Source organism: Sphaerodactylus townsendi, linkage group LG05, assembly GCF_021028975.2.
Source record: "Sphaerodactylus townsendi isolate TG3544 linkage group LG05, MPM_Stown_v2.3, whole genome shotgun sequence".
Classification (NCBI taxonomy): Eukaryota; Metazoa; Chordata; class Lepidosauria; order Squamata; family Sphaerodactylidae; genus Sphaerodactylus; species Sphaerodactylus townsendi.
Window position 1 is genome coordinate 77,994,035 of NC_059429.1, and position 21,075 is coordinate 78,015,109.

A 21,075-nucleotide genomic window follows, 5' to 3' on the forward strand; every position below is an offset into this window, starting at 1 on the left:
AGAGCTGTTGAAAACATAAACTGAGATATCCCAGTTTTTCTTTGACACCTGCACAGAGTAAGGACAGGATACTAATGCAACAAAGATCCCTTCCTTGTTCATTACTCAGAGGAATTGTTGGCAATTTTGTACATATGCTTCAGGAAGTGTCTGGATTTGGCTTCTGCAGTCCTATTTTCCACCATAACTAGCAGGTAGGAAAAGGAAACAGAGACTCAGAATGAATGTGGACAATTATTTATCTCAAACAATGCAAGCTACTCCCTCTTAACTACTATCCCATAACTACTACTAAAGTACTATCTATTGATACAAAAAAGACAAGGTGGATTAATTTAAATCAAGAGAATATACATTATATAAATCACAATTTAAATTTAGTTTTCTTTTAAAATCAGGCTATTTTTTGAAAAAAGAGCTGTGCTTAGTAATTGAAATAAACATGAAAAATATTTCCAAAACAAAAATCAATATGTATCTACACTGGGAGAAAGAATCTCACTGCAAGTCAACTCAGCAGCAAAAATGATAAAATTAAACTGCAATCATCTTCTAGTCTAATTAATTTAATTCTTAAGGGAAACAGCACATTTTTCTTCCTAACGTAGGCACACACTCATACGCAAATTCCCAAAGTTTTTAAGTTCAAAAAATGCATTGGACACTGGAGGGAAAGGGCAAAAGCACTTACTAACCATGGACACTATTTAAAAGAAATCCCTGCCAGTCACTCTGAAATTCACACTACTACAATTCTGCTAGCTGCACACCTGTCCAGTATCCCACTGTACAATTTGGTGTATTGTGCAAATGTACACAATTGGTTTGATTGGGTGCCAGGGCAGGACAAAAAGTAAACGTGTACCACAGGCAGTAGCATGTTTACTGTATCACCCAGAGACACAAATCTTTAGCAAACTAGATAGTACATTTTGTCAGTACACAACCTCAGAAAATAAGACATCCCTCAAACTGAGGTCAAATTAAATGTGTATGATTGTGCTAATATGCCACTCACACTCCAGTTGGGGATGATTCAGTAGGAACTGCAGCTGCAGAACAGCACAAGCTGACATTGTAATAGGGCAGCCAGTAGAGCAGTGCAGTCTTTGGGATGATACTTATAGCTTATGAACTGGGCTGGAGAAAGAGAATAAATGTGCAAAGAAAGCTTAACTAAACGCACTTTGGTACTTAATAGAAGCCATACCAATAAGCACCTGAAAAAAAACATGCATCAGTAACCACACAGATTCCCACATGGAGCATTTACACATCACTTTGCATACACATCATGGGTGCCAGGCCTCGGCCCTCCCTCTTAGAATCACTTTGCAAACTACAGGAAAATATAAAGCTAGTAAAACCTGTGGCTGGCTCTTGCCTTTCTTGAAGACACATGTTCTGCTGGTTCCCAGTCACCTACTTCAAGACAGTGACAGGGGGCCTCAGCACAAAGGAAGTTGTGTCAGCAACCTCTACCCTCATGCATCTTGAAGTCTGAATGATTCATCCAGGATGACTGTGGTTTCACTGCAATCTAGTATTGAAGAAGAAAACCTACAAGGCTGTGATACATTCTGCACCTGCTGCTTGCTCAGCTGCTCACAACAGCCTTCTCTGTGCTTCACACAGGAGAAATGTGAACTTTACTACCACTTGCCAAAATTATGCATTACTTGTCTCATTCCCCATACGTTCAGACACACTCAAACTCACAGGAACATGAGCCACATACGAGATAATTTACAGATCTTGCAACATGATCAACGATATACAGTTAACATTTCATGTTTTCACAAATCATTACTGCTGATTGGATCACACTCCTTCCCAATTTATTCTACTTCTACTGCCAGTCTAGACACAGAACCTTTCTCAAGTTTTGGAGCAGCGCTGTCCAGCAGTTTTAATTGCAAGGTCATATCTTCAGCTGGTGTAAAGTGACAACACTCAAGTTTTGTGACTGATTTATATTAGCTGAAGGCTTTGGATATTTAAAAAAAAATCTTAACAAATATTCCCATAAGATACAGAAAAAGAAATCAAACATTAAGGAATGAAAGATTTGTGTTTCTAAGAACAGAATCCATGAGAGGTTGACTTACTCTCTCAAATGTCCATAAGTGCTTCAGAGTAAGAGTATATATAAAGGATAGACACTAGCATGTGAGCAGCTCTTTTCTAAGCATCCAAAATTATGGTTTGCGGCCAAAAATATGGGTTTTCAAAATGATTAGAAAACAGTCATCCTAGAAGACTGCTGGGTCAGAAGCTTTTAAGGAAATCTCCACTGGTTAGTTTTCTTATTGTATCAAACCTGGCATTAGTTGCAGGAAGCTGGATGCTGCTGCACATCAGGGTGACTGCCTGATTTAAGGATGGTGGCTTCACCATGGAGGAGCCACAGGATTCCATGTTTTGTGATGCAGAGGTAGGAGTGATAGCAAGAATCAAGTTTGGAAAAAGGAGGGAAATGTACAAAAAAGGTATTAATCTGGGCTTAACATAGAGGTCCCATAGCTAATGAAGCACCATTAACATTTCTCCTTCAGGGAAAGAGAATTCATCTCCCTCAGCCTGGAAATAAGGAAGAGAACAGGAGAACAAAAGAGAAAGACCAAGTCCAGAAAAAGTCTGCTGAGAAAAGTTTAATAGAGTAGGCAGAGATCCGATACCCCATCCCATTGCACCTCATCCTCAAAAATACTACTTTTCTTCATCCAAGATTAGATATATGAAAACATGGGGATTTAAGGAATTTTGAAGCCATATATACTTCTCTATTTATTCATAGGTTTTGGGAAATGGAAAACAAGATGGATTAAGAATAGACTTGGGGTCAAACTCTAGGAAGTGGCATGATCCCCAGAGAGAAGAAAGTGATAGACAACCCCTGCCCAAGAACTTTCCTAACTTATGTAATAGCAAATTGTTTCTTACTGATATTATTGATGATTTTAAAGGCACAGGTGAAGAATACAAATTAATTTTTCTAAGCTTGTGCTGCAGTGGTCCCATCATCTGCCAGAGGGACATACAAGGATCTCAGTTTCTTTTCTTGTTTAAAATTCCCATGTTTCCATGCTGGCCTGGGATGCATTAGGTCTTAGTCAGGCATCCCTGAAAGTTCTACAGCCAGATTTCTGCTTGTCACATTGAGATTAAAGGGAATGAAGGGCAGGTGACAGTGTCATACAAGAGTTCAGTAGCAACAAACAACATAAAGTATAGGGCTCAGCAGCTCATGTTAATAGTAGGTCAGTCCTGAAGTGTTAGCCAGAGACCCTGTCAACAACATAACAAGCTGCGCATTTGTCAACCAGAAAATGAATGCCCTAGGTCTCTTGGGCCCTAAGATTTATAAACAACTATTATGGGAGCTGAGCATATATCTCCAGGTTTGGATACCCAAGAAGGACCACTGGTTGTGCTGTATTTAATAATAAAATAAGCTCTAGAAGTTACTGGAACACTTTTCTGTGATTGTCATCAGAGGAGTGACAAAAAACCTTTGAAAATGCAGCTTCCATATAGTGAAGGGATTTGCCATCACTACATACATAAAGCACAGCTTAGGGAGATAGTAGCCAGCAGCTGCTGAATAGGTTAATATAATAATTACTGGAGTCACAAACAGACTCATGGTGACCCCAAGACCATGGAGTTTTCAAGGCAAGGAATGAGAAGATGTGCTTTTGCCATTGCCTTCCTCTGCACATCAACCTGTCATCCTTGGGATCAGCACCTGTAGTTCAACATGAACGTAATATGTACCTGATTAGGACTAGAAAACAGCTACAAGATTTTTTGTCCACAAGTCTTTTGATGGCAAAAGGTGTTAAAACATTCATCCAATTGTTTTTAAGGAAGCAGAGAGACATTTAGCATAACCAAACTCCATAGTGCAATGGACAGAAACACCACCCCCTCCTCCCTTCAAGCATACTGAATGTAAAAAAATCCCCCTGTTTTCTCCCTTCTTTTGCTTCTAAGTCAAATGGCATATGGTTTTTATTATGGCTGCCAAATCAAAGGAGTGCTTGATCTTGAAAGTACCCAAATGATCCAGGTTTTGAAGGTGTTGTGTCTCAACCTCTCCCTGTGGCTCTTACCCATCCTGCTTAGCTAGTTTTCTTCAAACTGAACAAAAGCAGCTATGAAGAAACAAATGCCAGACAGCTTAGGACTTACAGCCAAAGTTACAATGTACAATAACATACATTTATAAAAAAAATTAAACCCAGATGAAATAAAAGTTGTGTTGCAACCATGTACAGTCTAGGACCACAAGATTTAAGTCAGAGGAAGGCATCCCATAACAGTCACAGAGGGAGGCCTGCATGACTACTGGACAGCAGTGAAGAAGGGGAGAGTAGGCACATTTCCCACACTGCTGTGAGGAGATGAATAGGTAAATAAGAGAAGACACTGTCTGTTCTTGGTGGGGAAGAGGAGGCTTCAGAAAGAAGGGGGGGTCGGTTCCTATTGCTTATCAACTGCTCCTTGTTCAGCAGAGCTTTCCTTGTTGGTGGCCTGTGCATGCCAAGGGGTCTCTTTAAAGACAAACCAGCAGTTTCCAGCCCACAGTATAAAGTTGACAAAACCAAACAGCTGAAAAACAAAGAAAGAAATACAGTTAATGCAAAAACTACTGGTATCCAATTTCACATAATGTATTTGTACTTAAAGCCTACACTAGAACTGTTAATTATCTTTTACTATTCTTTTGTTCAAACTAAAAAAAAAAGTCCAAACATCCCCTGGGTTTCAATGCCTATATGTATGCTAATCTACATTTGTGACTGTGATGACTGAATCAAGGTTCGAATCAATTCACCCATAACAAAAGAATATGGCCTTCAACATGTGTCCCATGTGCTCGCCTATTCTCCAATGGTGGAAGTCTACTCTGAGCTACTGCTGAAAGGTGACATTATCGATATTGTACATTCTATTACATATGCAGTTTAAAACAGCAACTGCTATGTTGGAAGTGAATAAGCAGTTATAAGATTCACCTGCTTGTCAGATGACTACCTAGAAAATACCCATCATGAAAACCGTCAAGGGCTTCTCGTTCAGTACTAGCGGGTACAGTATTATTTGCTGGTGCACAAGGAGGAAAAGGACCATACATTCCAGATGTGCACTTAGCACTGTATTGCTTGTCAGTACATTATGTTTTTTTGGAAAGGATAAGAATCAGTTCGCTTTCCAAAGTTAGCAGATGTTTGCTATGGCAAATGTATGTTTAGACACTGCTTTTCTGACAAGCCTAGAGTATTTGAATCGGTACTGTTATTTTGACGTTAACTTCAGAAATAACTTTGCCCAAAGATCCTTGTGAAGAACAAAAATTTGCACAAATCTCCAGCATCATGCTGGCTAAGCTCTACTGAGCTTCACCAGTTCAGTATCTGGTCCAATGCAGCTGATGCCTTTAATCCACACAACACAACCTTGTTCTACAGACAGTTCTTACCACAGAGATGTTGGCCAGTCCCATGGATGGTGTAGCTCCTGCATTACAAACAGCAGTTTTGAGCTGGCACACAGACATGGCAGCAATGAGGCTGGAAGGCCGAGTGGCCCCTTTGACATCTGACAGGCCCTTGCCCCAAGCTGAAAATGCCACAAGCCAGAAGAAGGTAAATGAGATAGTCACACAGAAGTCCTAGAGAAGGAAAAAAGAAATGAAAGCACCATGATTTTCTTTCAGTAGAACAGATCTTGCTACTGGTCCAAAATAATGAGCATTAAGGATTTTGAATACTGACATAGGCCAAACCATCATGATATTCCAACCACACCTCTGAAAAGATATGAGGCCATCACAATTCAAATGACTACACAGATCTACAAATAGAAAAAAAATTAATGCCACAGCCTAGAGCAGAGGTGTCCAACTCTGGTCCTCCAGATGTTCATGGACTATGATTCCCATCACGTGAACATTTGGAGAGCCACAGTTGGACACTCTGCTCTAACAACTTCACCAGAGACAAGGAATAGCTAAACCTCAAGCTTCTATCTTATTTAAATAGTTGTATAGAAACAAGATTTTCAGCATACACATCTTGTCACATCATGATACTCAAAGCCTATTTACATATGCAGCAAATGGAAGCTATAGAGCAGATTGTACCAATTTACACTACGAATGGGGAAATTCCATTTTTGAATACTCAGTCATGCAAATACTTTAAGTACTTCCTTTTTCTACAATAGGTAGAAGCATTCATAACACTGGCAATAATACTCAGCCCTGCAGAACTTCACATGAGCACTTCTATTCTACAGAATTTACATAATCAATAGCCACTTTTTGTTTACAATCAGATTACAAAAAAAAGCAAAAGTCCATTTAACACAAGACTTTAATACCAACATCATATTTCAGGCATCTCCAAAGAATGGCATGATAAAGCAGCTGATTAATTTAATAAACCAACATTGACCAGTCTAATTGAAGACACAGATGCTCCATCAGAGCAGCCGAAGTCATAAGAAGGCCCAAAGCCAGAATAATAAATGTTGAAAGCAGACAAGTAAACAAGAAAAATCCAAAATTACTCTGCCTTCACACTTTTAGACACAGAACACTTATGGATAAACTATATGTGACCCTGGAGATCTGTGATTTGAACCCAACATGTAATTTCACTGCAAAAGCCATCCATCAGGTAGTGGGAGTGGGGGGTGAGAGGAAGAAATATGGATGCAGTTTATAGTGCTGGGGAAGAAGATATACTATTCCCCTACTGCCACTTTCCAACTTGAAAATGCCTTCTCCAACCCAGGACCTGCTTTAAGATCCAGGAGGGGGGAAATATAAAGGGACAATACTAGTATTTATCTTTAACCTCAGAGGTGCTTAAAAGCAGTCCAGGGAAGGTGGAAGTAAAATGTTTAACTAGGAAAACAACACAAGGAAGGAAGGAAGAATTACCACCAGCACCACAGCCCTTATCCACACTGCTTTTCCCCTCATTCCTTTTTGCAGCTAAACTACATGTTGTGGCATTGGTTACCCAGTATGACAATTATTTTCTCCATAGTCATAGGTTCTTCAAAATTAAGAGCTGATAACCAAACAATATGTTGTGTGCCAAGTTGAGGTCTTACCGCAAAAGGAAGTCTCTTATCCTCTTTGTAGAGAGAGTGAAATCGCAAATAGACAGCAATAGCTGCCATAGTATACAGGAAAGAGAAGACACCCAAGGTTACAAAGAACTCAGCAGGTGCTGAAAAGTCTCCCATGAGATGCAGTGTCCTTTTACTAGTAGAATCCTGATCACAGACTGGCATGTCAAATGGAACTTTATACAACCTGTTCAAGATGAAAAGGAGAAGGAAATAACATATTTGGTATAGGTCAAGTATCTGGTACTGAGGTGCCTGGTCACAAGGACCTCCCGCAAAGAGGAACAAGACTTGGGCCAAACAGCTTTGGCAGGATTCTGAAACAGTACAAAAGGCGGCAGAAACTGTTTACTAGAAATTGAAGGGGAATGAGAATACATACAACATAGCAATATCTTTCTCAAACCATCTCTTTGAAAAAAAAGCTATAGCCTGTTTTTAGCCTTTATGAGAGACAGGTCCGTAACTAAAAAGAACACAGCCAGATCTGTTTATCCTCAAGAATACACTGAGTTCAAAAGCTGGTAGAACTATCCTTATTCAGGGTGCCATGGCAGCACATCTTATAGAGAAAGAACAACCCCTCTTTAGTGCTCAGTCAAGTTTCAAGTGATGTTCCATGTATGTGGCATTTTCCTGTCCATGAGGCAGAGAAAAGAAGCATATCCTTTCTTTTGAAAGAGAGAGAACTTCAGCTTTAGGTCATAGGGAGGCTAGATTTTTTAAAGACAGCCTACTGTGATGTTAGTTCCCTACCATGATTGCCAGCAGGTAGAACAGTCGGATAGACACCTCCTTCCTTGGCAACTTACTGAGATTAATCAGGTAGCCACCAGACAATAGGATCAGTTTTTCAACCTCACACTATCGGTTCCTCAAAAATTTGTCTATGTTGTTGCACATAATTGTCACTTTCATATTGTGCAGAAAATGGGGTTGGCCAGCCTATGGCTCTACACAGGTGTAACACAGAGGGAAGAGATCTTCTGTTGAGACTACAGCACAGTTGTAGGAACATAACTTTTAGACCCAGAGATCAGAAATAATAGCACCCAACGTAACTGCTAACAAGTTGTACAACACTAACAGTGTTGGGTATATCAACATTTTTCAATCACTTTTTAAGTAGATGGAACATTTGAATCAGGCAGGTAGGTATTGCTGCAGCTTGAATTTGCAGCAATAGCTTCCAACTGGATGTTGATGAAAATTAAATCAGGAGTTTTTTGTCTTTTTGCCTTTTTGAAATTTTCCAAGCACACTTGACCAATCTGATTGGTGTATTAGATTAAATTACCTTACAAGATATGTGAAACGGTACTACTGATTGTAATCAAACTGGGTTCACTGAAATCAGTTCAGAATTTAGCCTGTCTTAGTTTCCTGTTATGTTTCCATAGTGAAATTCAAACATAAATATGGCTTTAAATGAACAACCAGATACCTTCAACATTCTAATTTTATGAATTGTATGTTGAACATGCCTCTTGGAAGGATTATAAGGAAGGCATTCTTTGGGATCATATATTAACAATTTAAGACATGAATCTCACAGCTTGTCTAGCTACTAATTTAAACAATATTAGACTGCAACTTGAATATCAGGCTTCCTTTGATGAAGGCATACCCAAGAAGAATAATGTCTATATCTCCCACAACCAGAAGACTACAGGAGGCATTTATTTGCCATAAAATATAACTATGGATGTTCTTACACTATCTAGAAGTTAAGAAGCAAGATCGGGCTCAGATGTTGGGGGATAAGGCCTCTTCCATTTAAGCTGCTTATACAATTCATTATTTCAAGAAAATATTAAATTCTATTCCGTGCTGTCACCACTTGCACTACAACCACCTCTTGCAATTTGTTCTGCCAAAGGCATTTCAATAGCCTTCATAGACATGCCTCTATTTATAGCTATCAGATGTTGGCAGGGACACAGAGATACACTGTGATATAGCCATGTTCTTCACATCTTTCATACACGAAGCACAGGATCAGTTTCAGTCTAACTTTGGTTCCTTCTCTTCTTAGCTAACAAGTCTTGCAGTGGATCCCCAATAGACAAGGCTTTTGATATTGTTGCTTTCTTGCTCTCTAATACAAGCAATCTTCTCCTGATCTGGCATACTAACAAGACCCAAATACATTTGCCCTTTTAGCAGTGGCAAATGATCAATGAGGCACAAGTTTGTTTGCAGTTCACCAATCTCTATGGCCTACTACAACCTGAGCTAGAACTTAAGAGATAATAATGATGGGTAGGCTGGGGGACGGGGAGGAGAAAGAAGAGAAACCAGCAAAAATGAACTTCTAACAACCTGATCGTGCGGTTTACAACAGATTACAGAGAGATGTATCAAATCAGCTGCTTTTGAAGTCTGTGATTAAAGACCTTTACTTTTTACTCCACACCTGAACCGCAAGTTGCTCAGAATTCATAATTTACAGGTGTGTTTAGGTTCAGACAGTGGTCTCTCCTATGTGGAAGGTGCCACTGTGGTAATGATTTGAGATAGCAGTGAGATAGGGAAATGTCAGCTACAGGGAAAGGTAGGATTTGTGTTAAACTCACTATTTTGCAGTGTCACCTACATTGAGCCTGCTATACTCACTAATTTCACCAGCACTGATCAGTATAGGTAAATGCCCTTATATTCTGTTGATATTTGCTAGATTTTCTGTAGAGGGTCTGCTTTAAAGCTTTAGCTATATTAAATTTATTGTTTTTGACTTGTATTTTGGGTCTAAATCAAGCCCCCAAGCTGGTTTTACAGAAATTAGAATGCACTCAAACAACAACAACAAATAAACTTAATTCAAACATTAACAGGTAAGGGCTCCCAACAGAAAACATCACTAGCAGGGGATGGGGTGTTAAGCAGTGTTTACCAATGAGGTTTTCTATGGATCTCCAAAAACTGCATATCAGCACACTGTAATTCATCTTGCAATGTAACAAAGATTTTTTCACACTGTGGCCTCTACTAGTAAAATTGAAACTCTTTCATTCAACTGTTAGCATGACCAAACAGAGATTCTGTCAAGAATATAGTTCAAGATAAGGGAACATAAAACATATAGGCGTGCAGTAGCATCATCCGAGACAAACACAGTAGGTAATACTTGGGGCTATATTAGGGATGGCCAACCTATGGTGCTCCAACTGGCCATCCTGGCAGGGGCTGATGGGAATTGTAGTCCATGAACATCTGGAGCACGATAGGTTGGCCACCCCTAGGCTATATGCATGTCACAGTCTTCACCCACTTACTCTAAGGTCAACAGTATTCCCTGAATTACAGTGTAACTTTAGTGTATGATGCTGAAACAATTTTGTGAGGTCACATGCTAGCTGCTACTTTGCCTGGTCATCCCAAATGTTTCATTTTAAAATACCTCCTTTCAAAAGTGCAAAAGCTAATCAGCTAGTACATGATTTAACTGCATTCAGTACCCATTTACCAAATTAGTGTGTTTTTAGTGATAACATGGCTTTTTTTTGCTGCTATGAATGATGACTCACCCCCAAGTCATCCCAAACCAAACTAGTTTACCTATCAGTCAGCAATATGAAATTTCTTTGGAGGAACACTGCTAAAACATGTTTCAGAAACATAGTAGGAATCCAAAGAACTGCACACCTAACTTTGGCCTTCCATGCTGCATTGTAAGACAGGTTTGAAACTAAGGAAACTCTGAAAAGTAGTTTGTCTTGTGGTACAGTTGGGGCCGGAAAGTTTACTGTAGGAAGAAATGTCAAAATTCTCATTTTGCACACAGAGTTCCAGTTGGTGTAGCACAAGGATAAAGACAAGCTATTCACAGAAGGCAGCCTATCTTGTTAGTGCTTGACCCCTGCAACTGATAACATCTGGCTATACAGAGTTGTACAGGTGGTTCCAGGGAGAAGTGAATGCTTCCTTAAAACAAGGGGGTGATGCCAGCTTCCTTGAAGAAAGCGGTCATGAGATCCCTCCTGAAGAAACCCTCCATGGACTAAGATTATTTGATTAACTGGTAGCAAACAACCCCTTTTTGGGAATAAGGTGCTGGGGCAGTGGCGTAGCACCAAGGAGACAGGGGGTGCACAACACACCGTGTGCGCACCCCTGCAGGGGCGTGGTGAGGGCATTTGAGGGCATGGCAGGGGCGCAGGGTGCACGTGTGCCCCCAGAACAGTTCCCTCTCGCTCCGCCCCTGTGCCGGGGCTAACAGAAGCCACACAACTCCTCATTTTCTTGGGTGAGACAGGTTAGCTGAACCAATATAAATTCAGCTTCCAACCTAGCTTTGGAACTGGAATAGCCTTGACACCCTGACAGATGACTTCAATGCAGGAGAGAGAAGGCAAGCCTGATCCCGTTGATCCTCTCTAACATTTTGGTAGTTTTGATACTATTAACCAAGGTACTACAACTGGCTGAGACAGCTATAAAGACCACAATGCTCTGTTGGCTCTTCTACCTTGCTGATCAACACCAGAAGTCAATACTAGGGGATGGCTGCTCTGTGTAATGGAGTCCTTCATCCTTCCCATATGCCATTTGACGTCTATATGAAAAGAGGTGCCATCAGTACGATGACAACACTGAGCTCTAGTCTCCTTTTTATAAGAGTCACAGGAGACGGTGGCTGTCCTGAATTAGAATTTTGAAGTGGTAATCAACTGCACAGGGCCAATAAAATGACACTCAGATCCAGGCAAAACAGATGATCAACAGCTTAGTTAATAATAGATCAAATTTGTTATGGATGGGGAAGTTGTATTCCCCGATTAATTACATTTGCAGTTTGGGTGGTACTTGTAGTATTAGATCCATGTCTGCAGATGGAGACCAAGATATCATCATCAGCACTTTTATTGATTGATTGATTGATTGATTGATTGATTGATTGATTGATTGATTGATTGATTGATTGATTGATTATATTTGTAAACCGCCCCATCCCCTAAGGGCTCTGGGCGGTGGACAGTAAACATCATAAACAATTCAATTCAACAAGCAGTCACATTTTGTTGAGCTTTAGTTGATTCACTAACTGTGGCCTTCATTAGATGTGGCCACTATTACCCATGATCTAATCATATTCAGGTGCTGCATGGAAACTTAAGTTGGTGCAAAATGCAGCAGCAAGATTGCTGAAGGGCAAAAGCTATAAGGAACGCATCCCAAAAGAGCTACACTGTGCTGCTGCTTCTGGGGAACAATTTAGAGAACTGGGTGTTACTTTTAAAGACATAGAAAAGCTGGAACAAGGATATTTAAAGGACTGCTAGCTATAAAAGAAGCAAACTCAGCAATTAAGCTTTTCTACAGAGTGGTATTCTCATGCTCTGGAATGAGGTGAGTGGCTACCACTACCTTTGTTGTGACGGCATCCCAGCTTTGGAACTCATTCTTTAAAGCTGTTCCTTATTGCAGCTCACTTAACTTTGGGGTCCCAGGAGAAGACTTTTCCCCAGGATCTTGAGTGATTTTCCCCTTGTCTTGACTGGAATGATTTTTAAAGTGCTTTATCCATCAGCTCCCATTGGCTTTTAAAAGAAATTAGTTTATTGTTGGCTTTTAAATAAATGTTTGATGGTGTTCTGTTTTTGTTTTATGTTATTGCTAGTGCACCACTGATAAAATTTAGGTTTTTTAACAGCTGATTGTTCTTGTTAGATTGTTTTTATATTGATAATCAATTTGTGAATACTGACAGACAAGATACAAACACATTTAACATAAATGAATTGAATTTTAGATCTCAGCCAAGAAGGGTTCTAGCAATCACCTCCAACAAGTTCTGCAAGTCTTAGAATCCTCAAATCCAATCTATTTTTAAGTCACTAGCAGTACTTGCAGAGTCCCCTTTCAGAAAGATCTTGACCATCAGCCTGAATTAGCATGTCCTGGTAAGCAGTGTATAACAGAGAAAGTTTCACTTTAAGAAAACCTTATCAAACAAAGGCACAAAAGGTTAAGAAAAGATTAGTAGTAATTTCCCTGCTAAAATTTCCTTTCTTCAGCTTCATATATTAGAGCTTTCATTTACCTGAAAGGATATCCAAACTGTACAGTGATAGCAGCCATGTCTTTGGGATCTGCATTGCATTTCACAGTAGCCCCTGTTTCTGCACTGAAAGAACCACAGGCTCCAAAGGCAAAAATGGCAAACAGCTGGGGAAAAAAGCAAAGGAGGTTAGTACCAGATGTTGCTAGAAGTCAAACAACAGATAAGCCATGCAAGAAAATACATCTGGACAATTCAAGACCACCTTAGAAACCACAGAGAACAATCCATATAAACTCAGGTTTAGACTGGGAATCATAACAGCTCTGAATTGCACCCATGAAATCACATCACATGCAACCCACAATACCAACAACGGGCAAGTTATCAAGGAGACTAATTCAAGGAGAAAAACCTTGCAACTGACAAATGTCCTTTTTCTTTGAGACACTTTTTGCAAACAAAATAAAATACCCACAAGAGAATGAAAAATGGCAAAAAAGAAAGTCTTGCTACCTAGCGCCTTTTGGATGGGAAAGCCACCCTTCACAGAGGTACCCTCTAAAGCATCTAACCTGCAGCTACAAAGACAGAAATTCAATAGATGAAAAAAGCCATCAGAATTAGGGGGTTCATTCACAGTTTATTTTATGGCAACATAACTGGGAGGTTGCCTTTTTCTTAAAAAAAGAAAGCTTTGTTCTGTGACCATGTAAACATGTGTAATTATAAAACAAAGGAGAGTTATTCTACCTTCTTAGTTTTTAAATCTCTGTATCGGTAACATGGAGTACAGTATAGCCCAGCCACAAGCAAACGCAATTTTGTCCTAAACAAATGCTTGAAACTAACAACCTTCTTAAATTATAATTGTTCCAGTTTAGCACATCATACGGACCAAAAACTATGCATGCGCTTGAAACCAGATAAGCCCAGCAAGTATTACAGGATCTCAAGAATGACAGGTACATTTAAGCAGGTGGTAATAGCAGGGCTCTTGATCTAGTATAAACGTGTTAAGTATTACTACTATATAAACTTTGCTTGGGTTATCTGACTTTGCATAATAGGATAACAAAACTTAAAATTCCACAATCACAAAAAAAATCCATAAAGTCCATAAAGCAGATGAGAGAATGGGGCAAATGTGTCCTGCCATAAAACCTTCCCTTTTTATTCACAAAATGCCCTCAAAACAGGCTTACACAGAAAAAAATGCATCCATCACCAAGGCCCTTTCCGCACGGGCCTAATACAGCGCCCTGGGGACAGCAAAAACGCTGTCCCCAGGGAGCCGTTCGCATGGGGGGGCGCAGATGCTTCGCAGCCGCGCCGCCCTCACTCCTCCATGTGCCACGTGGTTCAATTTTATAAGCTGCTGTGCTGACCCCACCCCTCACAAGGAGTTGGAAAAGCCCTCTGATATGTACCACTATATGTGATATAACACAACAGATGAAGCAGCTCCGAATCATGAGCCCAGCTGCACAAGTTCTGTAAATCACTGATAGCCCAAAGTAACTTGGACTGCTTCCACACAGAAATGATTCTCCACATATTTATTATTATTATTATTATTATTTATTTAATTTGTATACCGCCCGATCCCCGAAGGGCCCCGGGCGGTGAACAACATTCACTACAACATCAACAGGAGCGGTCGTACAAATATAAACACATAGGCTCCATCCCATAAAATAGCTTAAAACTCATAAAACAGCAAAAAACCATAATACATAGTAAAGGCGTCCGACCCCAATTCTAGGGTCTCCTAGTAAACCTACCGGTCCCATGGCGATGGCATGGGACCCTCAATATGAGGGGACCCTTTGATGTAACTGCCCTAGGTGGCAGGGCAGTAGACGGGGCACCATGTCAGCAGCTAAGGACACTCCAGAAGGTTCCCGGTGGAAATAAACACATGTCCTTTACAGGCCCTGCGGAACTCACCCAGAGTCCCACAGGGCCCTGGACAGCTGGAGGAAGGGTGGTTCCACTCCAGGGCCGGAGCCAGTGCCGTGTGAGCTGTCCTGGCTCCGCGTGGAGGCTCGCCAGCATCATAGAGGGGCCGGGGGCCACCAGTTAAGTTGGCCTCTGCAGAGCTGGAGAGGTTTCTGAGCTTGCAGGACTATATGGGGTGATGCGGTCCCGGAAGGTACGAGGGTCCCAGGCCGCGCAAAGCCTTATAGCTGTCATCAAACCCACACCTTGTGGAAGATGATGATTCCGAGGAATTCAACCGGGAGCCAATGCAGCTGCTCACCAACACAGGCTGGATGTGTTCTCTGAAGGCGCCTCCCTGTGGAGCAGCGCGTATGCTTGCCGCATAAGTTGGATCTCCAGTTTTTAACTTCCTCCGAATCAAACGCCAAGTGGAAGGCCGGGCGAGAAGCGAAGTTACAATAGTCCAGTCCTGGAGGTGACCGTTGCATGGATCACAGTGGCCAGATCCGCCTGGGAGAGGAAGGTGAGCCAACCGCCGGGCCTGGCGAAGATGGAAAAAATGCAGTCCGGGTTGCTTATGGGGCCACCTGGGTCAAATCCATTGAGAGAGATCGAAGTTCCCAGGTGGGACCCCCCCCAGACTGCGAACAGAGGGGGTCGGCGCCAATGAGACCCCCTCCCACACCGGGCGACTGGAAATCCCCTAACCTCACCCTCTGCCAGGTCCAGCTGCCAGGAGGTATCCTCCTGTCTTCGAGTGGATTCAGTTTGCCGCAAACCTGCCTCTGCCGCGAAACTTTAAATCCAGCTACCGCCTCCAAACAATGCTGGAGAGCCGAGGGCGGCAGTAAACCGCTCCCCCCTCCATCAACAGAGAATGAGCTGGAGTGTCATCCAGCATATTGGGATGACAGATCAGCCCAAAGCTCCGCACCAACTGGTGGCGGTAAGTGGGTCGCATATAGATGTTAAGCATAATAGCGGGGATAGCAGCCCCTGCGGTGCACTCCGCGAGACTGAAGCGGGCAGCCTCCGGAGGCTTCATATCCCCGCACCATTAATTTGCTGACTCCGGTCCGGAGAAACGCAAAGGGCAATCCACTGAAGCGGACAGTGCCCTGCACCTTCCTGAAGCGGCCAGGTGGTTGGGTCAAAGGTCGCATTGATGCGACATTCATATCAAACGCTGCGGTAAGATCTAACAAAACCAGCAGCGCCGATCCGCCCCGGTCGAGTTGCATACGGAGCGTGTCTGTGATGGCGACAAGAGCGGTCTCCGTCCCATGCCCAGCACGGAAGCCGGACTGGAAGGGGTCGAAAGCCGATGCGTCATCCAGGAAACCCTGAAGCTGCTCTTGTTGCGGCTGTGAATGAAGAAGAATTTGTGATGGCAACAAAGCTTGGCTGCTACTGGAGGGGTTTCTTCAGGCAAAAAAAATAATAATAACAGCTCTATGGTGTTATAATGGTACACTGAAACATTAGTTCTCAGCTTTTATTTGATTGAAAGATTAAGCCTCTAGTATGTTTAATTGTGGGATTCAAGAAAAATACAGTCAGTGCCTTTCCATATATCTCTGCAATGAAAAGGACTTGAAAATTACTTTTAAAAAAGGGAATTTAGAAACAAGGACATCATTACAACAGATCATTATAACATTATAGCAACTTCACCATTACTGATTTTTAAAGCTCTCCAGTAGTAATGGGGGAAGGGGTAGAGAATGACAGCTGCAGGGAATAAATTTTTTAAATGGCAGTGATGCAGGCAGGACTGCAAAAATGCAAGATCTTCCTCTCCACATGACACTCAAATGAGCTTTTACTGTGATCACCTCTACACATGCAAAAATGCAACCTACTATATGAATGACAGGTGCATTGAAGCATACTGCTATTTACAAAGTAGCATAACATCTGGAACAACATTAGAAACAAGGACCAGAATTAGCAACAAGAGGCCGATACACATGACTAGTGCACAAGGCAGCAGGTAGTCTGCAGAATCAATATACTGCCCAAGTCTCTGAAGTTCTCTGCAGAGGTCTTTCACATTCCTTCCAACCGCTGACAAGTCAACAGCCTTAATGTAGCAAGCCTTCTTCAGAGACGTTTACAAGCAACCAGCTCGTTGCCATCCTACTCTGCTGGCAGAAATGGAACTGAGCATCATGCCAAAAACCTCTTCCCACTCTCTTTTCATTAGCCCTACCCACACGAGTTACATGATCCTGTCTGCTCTCCATGAGGTTTGCGTTTAGGAGCTAATGATAGCACCATGGCTTCTATCAAAGCAGTTACTATCTGAAGGAGAGAAAAAGAAAATTAAACTGCAAGTGTCAGTTACTGAGCTTTCAGAAAAAGAGCAACAGTCTGACTCTGTGTTGACTCTGTGTGCATATACCGTTTGAACTAGACAAATTTAGGACCAAGTTTGCAGAAATACTACAAAGCAAGGGCATCAAAGTAGGTATGTTCCATTTCTAGACAGAGCTCGTGATAGCTTCAGCACTCCAAATCTGTAAAATGCCAATATAGCCAAGAAAAGGTGTTCAAATATAGATAGGGAAGTGCTGTGTTACACTACACCAAATAACTAGACACACCATGCACCATTATAAAGACACCATGCCCATCAGAAAACATGCACAAAGAACTCCTGATACAGCACAAAAGAATGGAAACTACTTATTTCTCTTGCCATAACTCTGAAGAAATTATTTTGACTGAGAATCAAGTATTGTCATTGATTCTGCCAATGTGATACTTTGCATATTTCATTCAAATAACTCAAAATATTCCAAGATTATTGGAATCATGGCTGTGGGATTATTCTCAAGGTTGTGGGATTATTCTCCTGAAAAGATCCAGTATAAAGTCTGTGCTTCAGGTGCCAATATAAAATTTGACCTCTTCCAATGAAAACTGCTGCAACTAAACCATGTAATCCTTTTATCCCTGTAAGAATTCTAAATTAAAAATCTAAAGTAATCTGCATTTTTCAGTAATCTAAAGAACTGTGCAGATGACAAATATAAAGGAATGTATTTTTTTTTATCTTGTGGAAAGTGAAAGAACCAAATGCCTAAAAGGGAGGAGGGAGAAGAAACAGCTGTAAATTGATGATGATGAACAAAAGTCAAATGTATTGTCGAAGGCTTTCATGGCCGGAATCACTGGGGTGCTGTGTGGTTTCTGGGCTGTATGGCCATGCTGCTAGAACACGGCTGCTAGAACACAGCCATACAGCCCAGAAACCACACAGCACCCCACAAGTCAAATGTCATTACATTAATTCATCATCAGCCTCTTGTGCTGAGTTTTGAGGACCATATGTAGCCAGCTAACCCATCCTAAAGGTCTCTGTGGATCTTCAGGTGGGCCCTGATGCTTCTGTATGAAAATGGATGTCCTAAAATCATGAATATGAAGAGTGCTACCCAATAAATGAAATGTGCACACCTTGAAGTCTAAAACCATCCAAAATTGCCATATAATTAAATGAAATGGATTTGCCAGTTTTTTAAAGTTTCAGGCACTATTGTCGTTACTTTGTGCAGATGCACAAACCACCGCTATACCCATGAACTAGATATTCTTTAAATTGTTTGCAAGTTTCCCCCCTTTTTACACAGCTGTCACTTATGCAGTAGGATTCATGTGTTAACATTACCAGTGTGGTGTAAAAATAATGAGCATTGCAGCACAGAGCCTCTAATGCTTTTCTTCCTAAAGCAGGGGCATGATGGGCTTGCTCCTTTTTAAGAATTATGGAGCTCTTTGGGGTCCATCAGGACTAATTTCTTCTTCCACTGCTGCTGCTGCTGCTGCTGCTGTGGATCTAAGTAAAACTACCCACCCTTGGGAAGCCTGAAATCAGAGAGAGAATTTGTGAGCTCAGGGACAAGTTAAGGTGTGGTATGTGCAGGATCAGAGCTCTAGAAAGGTTAAACCAGTCTGGGTGAAATGTGAGCTGCTAACGCCGGCTCCCATGCATACCCCAGCCCATAAACGCAGACTCCTTGCACATAGAAGGGCTGCCTGAGAAGCCATCCTGCCCAGCTTTCGTCTACACCCTGCTCTATTTCCACAGCCAGAAATCACACACCCCTCCTCCAATAAATCCATATCCCATGTGTTCTTTTCGTGTTGCAACTCCCCCACCCCCACCCCCTAGTAGCAGGGCAGCACCAATGCAGTGCTGGGCAGGAGCGTCACCCCCACCCCGAATGAAACAGAGAGAATCTGAAAGTTGCACCAGGTCACAAAACTTACCCACTGCAGCACCTTAATGAACCCCAGGGGCTCCTCCAGGCGGCCCCAACGCAGCCCCAGAAGCAGCTGGGCCTGGCGAGGAAAGAAAAGGGGAGGGAGAGAGAAACAAGGGTCGGGAGTTCAGGTCAGCCAGGAGGGAAAGCAAAAGGGGAGGAGGGGAGGAGGAGGAGGGAGTCAGAAAATAAAAGAGAACAATGCAGACCGGGGAGGGGTAGAGAGGGACGGGGAGGCGGGGAGAGAACGAGAAAACCCAGCAAGGAAGGGGGCCCTACCGCCGGACTTCGGGACTCCTTGTCCGCTGCCTGGGCTCTGGACTCGGACATGCTCGCCGAGGTGCTGGTGGTCAGTCTATGCGCGGCGGGCAGGGCGCGCCTTCCTTGTCCCCCTTGTCCGCTGGGGCGGAGGGCTTTTCCTGGCGAGGGACGGCGGCCGGGTCTGCGGCTCCCTCCTGAGCAGCGCCGCGAGAAAAAAAACACGCCGTCCAAACTCCTGTCAAACTCGCCAGGGAAAGTGAGCGCGTCACGTGGCTCCGGCCCCGGAGCTCGCGCACATGGACCTGGCCCGGGCAGCTGCAGGAGGCGCCTCCTGGCCGGACCGGGCTGTAGCTCCGCCTTGCCCCCAGAGGGCGGGGCGGTGTTGCCCAGGCGTTAGATGGGTACCTCGCTCGCGGCACACTTTCCTTGTAGGATTGCAAAGAGAAGCTGTGTGCCCAGTACTGTCTGAACTGGACGGACACAGGGGCGCCACCAAAAACTCTGGGACCCCACATTCTGAGTTCAGCTGACAAAACAGCCATCGAGGAAATAATATATGCCCACACCCAAATTCACACTGCTGTTAAGATGGAAGGAAAACATATGTTTTGAACAAATGTGCTCATGTAAGCTGCTCACACCGTATAAAACATCACTGATTCTAATGTACAGCCAAGGGTCCTTGTTCTACTGTGTCGGTGGATGGCGCACATTTAAGTTTGCATTTGCCCTTCTGGAGGTAGCGAGATTCCTCCAGTGGAGAGATAAGACTTGGATGTGTTTCAAGGTATTCCGAAAGGGTTTCATCGGCTCTCTGTTTCTGGCCCCAATTCAAAATACTGTAAAGTGGCCTTTAAAGGTTTGGGAATCGGGACCAGGATATTTCAAGGGCCATCTTCTTCAACGTGAAACCACATGAGGTACCCCAAGATCATCTGCAGAGGATTTGCTGCAGTTTTACCAGTTTGACAAGGTGGGGACACGGGACAGTGTCTCCCCTCTGTCATGCACCAATCTCATTTGACACTATCCCTGTTGATTTTCCCTGAGCTGGTTGTGGATGTTAAAGTTGAATTTTAACCTTTACATTTGTAACTGCTCCTGTTTGAAGCTTGATCTAAATAGTCTCGTGGACTAGTTTTCACTTTGTGATTGTTTGTAACTATCATTATTGACTACCATTATTTATTACCATATTTTACCATATGTTGCTTTTAGTTACAAGAGATCTCAAACCTCCCACAAAAAAGTAATTACAAAATTTGTGTTTAGCACAACCACAGTGGATTCTCACTGTCATTTTTCTCCACATCATAATCACAGACTGCCAAAACATTAAATTAGGCAATAATAGCCTGGCTATTTGGCATCTTAAGTAAAGGAAGACAACATTTAATTTCTTTCTGGAAAGTTTCAGAAGGTAGATAATCAACTCAACCTTAAATTCACTAAATG

At 42.3% G+C, this 21,075-nt stretch overlaps 1 protein-coding gene across 2 annotated transcripts; it reads right to left on the reverse strand.

Annotated features, from left to right (window-relative positions):
* Nucleotides 1-221: 221 nt before the first annotated feature.
* SYPL2 (synaptophysin like 2) lies at nucleotides 222-19,953 on the reverse strand. Of its 2 annotated transcripts, XM_048498015.1 has the most exons (6): nucleotides 19,639-19,953; nucleotides 19,367-19,438; nucleotides 13,190-13,314; nucleotides 7,129-7,333; nucleotides 5,486-5,677; nucleotides 222-4,614 (listed from the first exon to the last, which is right to left on the reverse strand). In XM_048498015.1, exons 1-6 carry the CDS (start codon nucleotides 19,687-19,689, stop codon nucleotides 4,486-4,488), a joined length of 774 nt encoding a protein of 257 aa, XP_048353972.1. In that variant the 5' UTR covers nucleotides 19,690-19,953; the 3' UTR covers nucleotides 222-4,485. The 2 variants fall into 2 exon arrangements, with proteins under 2 accessions (XP_048353972.1, XP_048353973.1); XM_048498016.1 differs by lacking the exon at nucleotides 19,367-19,438.
* Nucleotides 19,954-21,075: the final 1,122 nt, after the last annotated feature.